This window comes from Limulus polyphemus, unplaced genomic scaffold, assembly GCF_000517525.1.
Source record: "Limulus polyphemus unplaced genomic scaffold, Limulus_polyphemus-2.1.2 Scaffold4128, whole genome shotgun sequence".
In the NCBI taxonomy this organism is placed as follows: domain Eukaryota; kingdom Metazoa; phylum Arthropoda; class Merostomata; order Xiphosura; family Limulidae; genus Limulus; species Limulus polyphemus.
The window spans coordinates 10,772-21,052 of NW_013669738.1; the positions used below are offsets into that span (position 1 = coordinate 10,772).

At 35.0% G+C, this 10,281-nt stretch overlaps 1 protein-coding gene across 1 annotated transcript in view; it reads left to right on the plus strand.

Moving 5' to 3' along the window:
• LOC106470633 overlaps nucleotides 1–3,295 on the plus strand; it is a gene marked incomplete at its 5' end in the record, with an annotated part of 10,996 nt that extends 7,701 nt beyond the window's left edge. Inside the window, 2 exons of the mRNA XM_022399261.1 lie at nucleotides 470–701; nucleotides 3,192–3,295. Of these exons, the coding sequence (XP_022254969.1) occupies nucleotides 470–693 (224 nt within the window). The remainder of the gene's footprint in view (nucleotides 1–469; nucleotides 702–3,191) is intronic.
• Nucleotides 3,296–10,281: the final 6,986 nt, after the last annotated feature.

The window sequence follows — 10,281 nt, forward strand, 5'->3', positions numbered from 1 at the left end:
ATTGATGGTTATCTAATAATGGCTGGAGACGGCTTAAATGGGGAATGAAGAAAAACTTTAATATAAGTCTAACATAACAGCAAATTTACAACGTTTCGACAAGGTTTTGTCATCATCAGGTACCTTTGTACATTTGCTGTTATGTTAAACTTATATTAAAGTTTTTCTTCATTACCCATTCAAGCCGTCTCCAACCATTATTACTGTAGATTATCATTGGACACTTAAAACACTTTCTGGATTATCATTGGACATTTAGAACACTTTCTAGATTATCATTGGTCATTTAGAACACTTTCTGGATTACCATTGTACATTTAGAACACTCTGGATTATCATTGTACATTTATAGCAAACTTTCTGACTTATCATTAGACATTTAAAACCACTTTATCGTTTATCTTTGAATATTAGTACACGTAAAAAAAATAGAATAAATATTAGCACTAATTATCTTTTCTTGCTTTAGGATCATCACCAGCACACATACCCTGCCACTTTGCACACTATTCTGACCCTGGTCCATTCCACAATCTGTCTCGGCCATCTCCGGCCAAAACTGCTGCGCGAGCTTCTGCCGCCTGGCACTTTCCCTCGCATGAATCATCATCATCCTCTTCTACTTCTTCCTCCAGCTTTCGAACTACGGCTCGCCACGTTCCAGGTCACGTGTCATTTGAGACATCAGTGTAGTACACGTGGTATCCAAGTTTTTAGTTTATATTGTGATATATAAAACGTAATGGTGATTAATGGTCGTTCAGAGTTTTGTATTGTTTGTATACGTTTAATTCAAATGATGTGTTTTCATGAAATCGCTCTGTCTTTAAAATCAAATTAAAACGAAAAACTAACTATAACTGTGCAGAGAGTGCAAATAGAAAGGCTTGGTTCGATCATGCGTAAAATAATTTACTATAGATACATTAAGATTTTTACTTAAAAATATGTATTTCTTATAATTTGGAAGTTTTTACTGACGAAGAACGGCCATTGTGTATAAGTATAGGTAGAGTAATTATCTAAACGTAACAACAAATATATTATCTGTGAGTCAATCTACTATCTTTATAACTTGAAATCTGCTATTTTAATGAACGAGCAACAGTGAGGTGAACATTATTAACGAATTTAAGACTATCTTCTCTGTCGTCAAACTTAATAGTGTCTTATTTTCACCACTAGGTTCGACATTGTTTTATTAAAAGTGAAAAGCATTACTTCGAGCAATGCAGAAATTAATAGTACTATCTTGGTTATTGTAGGGCATCGTTTTGGATATTCCCTTGATTTTCCTAGGTCATGGATATGGGTATTATCTTGGTTTTCCTGGGGTAGGTTTCTGGATATCACCTCTGCTACTTTAAACCAAGATTCTGGGTATCTCTTACATTAACGTTCTCCTGGATGATTTAATCTATATTTTTGGACATTATCTTAGCTAATTCATTTCAGGGTACTTAGTATTCTTTTAGTTTGTCTAAAACAGAATTTTGTGTATTCTCCGAGTATTTCTAAACCATTTTGTTTCGATGTTTTGTTGGACTTCACTTGGTCATTCTAAGCGAGAATTTTTGGAATTCTTTTGTATTTTAAACCTTAATCCTGAGTATAGTCCACAATCATTCTATAATCCATATCCATCGCTAATTTCAGGAGAAGATATCTTAACTGTTTTCTACTCAAAACTATATCTTTTGCAACATGTCAAACGTCTTAGAGAATCATGTGGAAAACCCTAAAAATGGCCGCCATCCATAATACAAATCATCCAAACTTTGCACCGAGAAAACGTAGAATGATGATATTCTTTATCTTTTAAAAATTCAGTCGAAGGGAAAGAAATTGCACGGGTCAGTCTTTCACGGAAATTCTTGGAAGGACAAGACCATTTCATTGTGTAGAGGTCCTCCAGCACAGGTAATAATGGTAATGACCATAACTCAGAACAAATTTTATCAAAGCTTTAGCAGACAAAAATCTGATAGAAGCAAACTACAATATATAGAATTAAATCTTCGAAGTTTCAACTTCCCCCAGGTGTCTGTTCCAGCAATTACAGATTACTTGATTGGCAGCAATCCTTTCGTCTACGCTGGCCACATGTAGCATAGTATTCCATGTTATTCCTGCACGTGAACCTCGTACAGCTACAATCAGTGTGACAGTTGCATCTGATCACAAATAGGAATTTGTCTGGTGCTGGTTGCAAGTCTTTCATCACAGGGACAATTGTTCTATCATCAGCTCTCCATTCCCATTCTTCTGGTAACATGTTTCACACACACCCCTCCTACTGTTGAATCTGGTAGTACACATGTAGGATGTGGTACTTTGCTTCGGTTGTTGTAAGAGGAAGGATCTGTGGACATATGAACTCTTGGTGACAACCTTTTCGTGAAATTGCTTTTATTGTCGACATACTTTCTCTGAAGCTGCTACAATAATCTCTTTTACTTGTTCACAGAAATAATTGGTACTGATGAACTTTATAATGGAAGTTCCGGAGCTTCCATTATAAAGTTCATCATACTCTGTGTGTGTCACTACCTCCGACCTACACAGAATTTGGAAAGGAGCTTCCATTATAAAGTTCATCATACTCTGTGTGTCACTACCTCCGACCTACACAGAATTTGGAAAGGAACTTCCATTATAAAGTTCATCATACTCTGTGTGTCACTACCTCCGACCTACACAGAATTTGGAAATTTCTAAATTTTGTGTAGGTCGGAGGTAGCGACACACAGAGTAGGAACATTAGGTTTGTGGCATTGTCTATGACCATAGTTTTAAATCCCTGTTGCCAATTTTACTGTTGTCTGTACAATGAGGAAATCCGCATCTTCCTGGGCATAATGAGTTTTGAATTTTTTCGTTTCTAGGTATTCACTGAGACTGCTGATGAACAGTTGCTTGTTTTTCTTCTTCACTTTGGTCAATTTATCTTAACTTATAATCGTATCTTCTTTACATAGACAGTTTGGGTCATTACCATTATTACGAGTTTGAATAGTTGTTGATCTTGAAAACATGACCATGAAGGACTACTTCTATGTACTTTAAATTGCTTCTACTCAACTTCTTTATGCCAAAAATGTAACAAAAAGACTTAGAATCATTTTACTTGTATTAGATGAAAGGTTATAATAATTTGTGTTAATAACCATTTTCGTTTTTCCATTTTTCAGGATTTCCCTCCAGCACGATTCACTAGGACTTTTGATATGTTATAGAAGAGCGTATAAAACAGTTGATATATCTTCTGTTGTAATTAGTGTGTGACAAACTTTATAAAGACTGAACTTCCTTATTTTAAGCCAATGTTATAGGTATTGTCATCATTCCTGTAAGCTAAGGCTCTGAGTGATGCTTCCATTGCACATAGGAAGAAATCTTGTATGCAGTTTTCTAACCTGCTTTCAGTAAAAAATGTTTGAACATGTTAGACAACTGAAGCTACATTTTAAAATGGATCCAACTGAGCCTTAAAGACAATGTAATTTTGATTTTCTGTTGATTACATCGTTATATTTTTGTTGACAAACAGTAATATATCTAATATTGAGTTTCATTTGAGTCTAGTTGTGCTCCACTAAAACGTCTGCTGAATGTGTTTGTGTGTTGAGTTAAGGGATTTTCTGGAGATTTTGATAAATAGAGTGGTGTTTTTCCAAGGATGTAAACAATAGTTGAATTTGTAACAAAGCAGGAGCTACTCCTAGCGGTACGTGAATATATATTGGAGAAAGTGAGTATCTTCCAAAAACTGTAACAAAGCAAGAGCTCCACCTAGCGGTAAGTGTCGTCCAAAAACTGCACAGAATTAGTTTTACACACCAGTAAAACCTCACTTTAAGCGTGGTTTAAAATGAGTTGGTTCGAAAGTCCATTAAAATAATAAAATATGGAACACTTCTACTGAATTCAGTTTTCGTTTGTTTGAAGGCTTGTTTCTTCTACTGTCTTATTCTCCACTGTAGCATGTTCTGAATGTATAATGAAATGATTATTTTAGTATGGTAATGTTGTTTCATGTACCCATGTGATGAGTGGGTAATATTCATCCATCAATATAGCCTCTATGTGTATGTTAGCCATTTAATAATTGGGTAATGTTTATCTAACAATATATTCTATTAGTTTAAGTTAGTCATGTGATGATTTGGTAACGTTTACCTAAAAATGTGGCTTCTCATTGTACGTTAGCCAATATGATGGTTGGGAAATGTTCGCCTGACAGAAGCGGCACCTCAGTCTTAATGTGTTATATGACACCCAAAAAACATTGCTGTATATTATATCTATTGTTTCTTATTGCCATAGTCAGTATTATCCATAGTGATTTATCTTGATATGCATTGGAGGAAATAGTATCTTGTCTTTTATGCATATCGAAACCAAAATAACCTACGAATGGAATACTTGTATATTAGAGAAATCTATGATTTAAAGTTTTTTGTCATTGACCGGCTTCATAGTTAATTATTTCATGGCAAGGACTTCAAAGTTTCACAAAGAAATTCCCACACTCGTCGGTAAGAAATATACAATTGTGGTATTCTCAGGTGATAAGAGAACTTGTGAAGTTGCTGTGATTGACGATTTAACTGAGTATTCAATAAAAAGAGTGGACAAGTTTTCAAGAAAGCAAACTCAATCTGTATTATACTAAAAACCAAAGAAAAGGAAATGGGTGCACTTGTGAAAACCAGATCAGAGTCGATTATCAACTAGATGGTGTTTAGTCCTACTATTTTAACTTTTTCGAGATTGATCTCTGTAGAATTAAAAACTCAATGATCTCAAAATAGTCTTAAGACCAATATCGCGTAGAAAGTATGCTAGAATTCGACAGGTAAAACTCTGTTTCATTATCTAGTCAACATCATTATCTCATGACCATTTCTCTCTCACAACCTTTACTGGCTGTAACATACAGACATCATCCATTCAGCCAGCAAATGATATTACAGTCGGTGATCCTTTTAACAGGTATTTCTAAGTTACTGCAGTATCTCTTAAGACAGAATAAATGTTATTTGCTATAGAGAACAAAGCAACTATAACAAGGTACCTTCACTGGTTTTCCGGACCACATGTTTATGTCAAAACTACATAGAAAATAGGTAAATAAAATATTTCAAAAATTCTTAAATAGATAAATAAAATGAGGTAGAATACCTATGATATGCCGGCATATCACACATTTCCTCCCTTCACTGTTTCAGGTTTGTCTTCAAGTCAACAATTATAATTAAACTTTAGGCAATAACCCTTAAACTTGCTCTACAGCTAAGGAACACATTAATTTTCCTTTGTTCCTAAAGAAACTTGGCATGGCCTGCCCTTGTGGTTAGGCGCTTTACTTGTAATCTATGGGTTGTGGGTTCAAATTCTATCACTGAACATTCTTGCCCTTTCAGCCATGGGGGTGTGTGTATTAATGTGACATTCAATTAGAGTGACCCAATAACTTGTGGTGATTAACTAGTTGTTTTCCCTCTTGTATGTTACTTCTAAATTAGGTACAGCTTACTAGATGGAAATAACATTTTAATGTTACTTTAAAAATACAAAATCATATATCATATATATGTATCATAACAATAACAAAAGAAGATCCTGTAGCATAAAAGTTGACATACACAATTTTGCTAGAAAAACCATTATTTATACGTCAAGCCAATAACAGTATAATGAAAGAAGTTAAAAATTAACATGAACATAAAGTAAACACCCTTTGAATTTAATTTAAAATAAATATGATAACAAAAGAACCCTTTAACAGTGATTACATAACAGTACTCTTCAACAAGAATATATACAACAAAATACAACAGGTACCATTCCATAAATACAAAATACACGAAAATCAAAAATATACTTACTCAAGAAAACAATCCTATAACAATGATTTCATATAAAAAACAAGAAAATAATAAGCATTTCTTGCATGGGCGAGTAATTGTGCATTACACTTATCATGTACATACAAATAAATACATTTAAAACGTACATATATACACAAAACTGTAACCTTCTCTACTCTTCAATACATGCTCGCATTCATGAACGAAAAAGGGTACCATCATTACATAAACAAATGAAGATATATATATAAATAAATAAAAAGATGTTAGGCCATTTTCCTCCAGCTACCCACACTCAAGAGTACAAAAGACAGTGAGTATTTTGAATATATATATATATATATATATTACAATAAATTAATTATATACAAAATATATGCTCACTCCACAAATTGGTCGAGGTTTCACTCTGCTCACCTCAGCCTTACCAGCACAGCTTCCAGGGTCACCATTTACTTCCGATTGGCACCCAGAGATCAGCTCAGGCTCTTACCAGATTCCAATCAGCTTCAGCTAGCTTGGCTCACATGCACCAGACCTCCTCCTCATACCACAATGCAGGTTAAAATTTGCCCTAATATGAACCAGTTTGAAATCATCTTATGTGGCTTTGTAGGGAATTCCATGGTCTACCCTTCTGTGTTTCCTCACTCACTATAGCAGTATAGGTCTTTTAGGATCATCCAGTCCTACACAGTGAGGTTGAGACTCCCATGATGGTGACAGAAACCATTGGAAAAGTTATGTGGCTGGTCTGCACTGCCATTGTTCTCGTCCTTGTGTCAAATCATCATATAACATGCCTCACCCCATCATACAGAGATTAGAATACCACTTGGGCCAATTATAGTGCCAGTGAACTCTTTTTTGGGCCTCAGGGTATAGTGGTTAAGTCCAAGATGCAAGCACATTTGTCGTCTCCACCTTTTGATAGTGTCGTACCCTATTATGGGACATGTTACTGGACCTCAAAGATCTTTAGTATTGACCAGTAGTGATATAGACTCTTGCTGTTCAGACATTTATAGACTTGGCTTCTTCAATCTGATGATCTAATGCTAGAAACCTCCCTGGTCTACCCAGTTACACTAGGGTATTTATCAGTCATTGTAGGTAGCTCATTCCTTGAACCCGGATGTTTCCCCAATTTCCAACCTCTTGATCATTTCTACATTTGAAGTTAACAATAACTCTAAAATAGCATTTTTTTCTGATAGGTTTCTTGACCAATTGATGAAGAAAACCATATTGAACAGTTTCCACAACCATTCTCCTTCACGATTTGACGATATGCGTGAAATTAAAATCACCCATAATTATGACTTCATTAACAACTGAAATCATAATCTCATTGTAAATTTTCTCACCAATTTCATCAGTATCATCTGGTTGTATGTAACAACTTCCCACTAGAAGTCTTTTCTCTTTATATCCGCTAATACAAACCCAAATAGATTCGATCACCTTGCTGTTATCTTTGATATCCCCAACTTCAACAGGATGTAACTCACATTTTATATATAAAGCCACTCCTCACCCTCTCTTTAGTATTCTATCCCTATTATATATCCTGTGACCCTGTATTTCAAAGAAATTTTTGTCATCAAAATCATCTACGTTTAAAGTTATTCCCATTATATCAAAATCCTACCAGTGCTCTAAAGTCATCTATTTTATTTCTTATACTTCTAGCATTACAATAGTAACAATTACGCCTACCCTTATAACTACTTCTATGCTTATTTCCTATCCTAAACTTTTATCTGTCTCTTATTCTTTTTGCATTTAGTTTAACCTGACCCTCACCACTGTCTAGTCCTAGTTAAAAACTTTCTTTAAACAGCTGAGTTAATAGTCCTAGCAAACAAGCAGCCCTATTCTACTTAAACGTAAATAGTCCATTCCAAAATGCTCCCTTCTTTAACTGATCTCACAAGTCCAACCACCCAATCTGCTCATCCTTACATATTAATCTAAACCTAGCATTTAGCTCTAGTGACATACTTATAACTCCATCCCCATAGTTAATTCTGGACAGTATCCCTGACAAAATTACGTTATGGTCTTTTTCTTTACATGCCTCTATCAACCCTTTGTACATATTAATGGCCCGGCATGGCCAGGTGGTTAAGACGCCTGACTCGCAATCTGAGGGTCGCGGGTTCGAATCCCCGTCACTCCAAACATGCTCGCCCTTTCAGCCGTGGGGGCGTTATAATGTGACGGTCAATCCCACTATTCGTTGGTAAAAGAGTAGCCCAAGAGTTGGCGGTGGGTGGTGATGACTAGTTGCCTTCCCTCTAGTCTTACACTGCTAAATTAGGGACGGCTAGCGCAGATAGCCCTCGTGTAGCTTTGCGCGAAATTCAAACAAACAAACAATACATATTAATTAGCTCCTCTGACCTACCTTTCCCAAACACAACAAAAACTACATCATTGCTAGGCTCCTTTATTATATCTCCTTCTCTCTCAGTTATATCCTCCACCTGTACCCCTAGGTAGCATAATCTAATTATTTTCTACCTATTTACCCCACAAACTATCCTATCCACATACTTTGTCAAATAATCACCTATAACTATAAGCTCCTTACGTTTATCATCTATATCCTTCTTTGTCCCTTTTGTTTTCCTTCTTTTCAAAGTTCCTCGTGTGCACAAGCCAAGGACTGAAATTTATTGCTCAATAGAATAGGCTCATTACAATTAAATCCACTACTTTTAGCCCTAATAGTACTCTTTCTAACATCCTGAAAGTCATTGTTAGCTGATGTATCCCTTGCATTAAAAAACTTAAACTATTCCTGAAATCCTGCTGCCATTTCCCATAGTCTACATTTCTCTTTATCTAGTGCCTCTACTTTAATTATGATAATTACATCTTCTCCTCCAACCTACAAACTCTACATAAAAATTGCACATCTTCATTACTAGCTTCCTTAAAAGTACATACCAGTCCAGAGTTCCCAAATAAAACCCACCCATTACACCTAACACACTGTGAACGCTTAATTCCTACAATAGTCTTAACCATCGTATTTAGCCCCCCAGTGGCACAGCGGTATGTCTGCGGACTTACAACGCTAGAATCCGGGTTTCGATACCCGTGGTGGGCAGAGCACAGATAGCCCTTTGTGTAGCTTTGTGCTTAATTACAAACAAAAACCATCGTATTTATACTTATAGCCTGAAAATATATACTCAATACCAGTAGCTACTGTTACTGTTAAACCTAACGTTTAAAAACCAATTATTTTTATCACTACTTTGTCTTCAAACTAAAGTAATTAAGTTTATCTTTAATTTATAGAACTTAGAAGTAGAACTTTATTAAAAGTGACAGTAACTGGTATTCACTTTGAAGTATACGTAATGTTAATAATACAATGTATTTAGCTTGATTTATATTATTACCTACCTATAACTATAAGCTAAATTTAAGCTAATGGATATAAGTTCAAGTAAACAAGTTAATCCTTAAAACACGAACAGACAATAAACTAGTCTTTAGTTTGTATTTATTTAATAAAATAATGTATTTAACCCGTTTTGTAACTTACAAGTAGTTTGAATTATAGCTAAGCCTAAAGTACCGTTACACGTACTAAGCCTAATTTAACGTTGTAGTACAATTTTCACCAATAAACTCGTAAGTTAAAACTTTGACCATCTTACTTTTAGTTACCAATATTACTAAATCTAGTTATTTTTTTGTGTTACTTAGACCAATTTACTACAAATGATAATATTAATATTAAATAATTTTCAGAAAGCTATAAAACTTTAACTTTTCAACGTCTTCTCTCTACAACAGTATGTGTTGCCAAGCTATTTCTATCGTTGATTTTTAATCACATAATTGTTCTCACTGTTGACAATCTAGTGATAATTCCACAATGTAATACATATTTTTGCATCTCAATACCTTGGAGTGTAAGGATCCCACGGTGCTTTCAGTTGTTGGTTTCTCAGTTAAACAAGTGTTTTATCTTTCTTAACTGTATGGAAATCACCTAATCTGTACCTATACAGTGTGTATCATCTGAAAGTTTGAAAAGCAAGGAAAGTTCGTTATTGGGCAGATCATAACTGTTACAAAATGTAGTTCATACATTCTACTAGACATGACTATCTGATATCTCAGTAACAAGGAATGTTATTTTTAATCATTAATTGCTCGAACCACTGACTGTCTTAGTTTTCAATGATCAGACACACCCATATTGATCAAGAGGCTGACGTTGGAGTATTGACAACTGGTCAGAACTGGTAGTCACTTCTGTCTCCAGGGGCTCCACATCTGGTTCATCATAGATCACCAGATAAATCTCTTCAGCCTATTTTTCCTCAAGTTGGCATGACTTGAAATGGTTTCCTCATCTTCCTCTTATTCTGTGGTTTCCTCT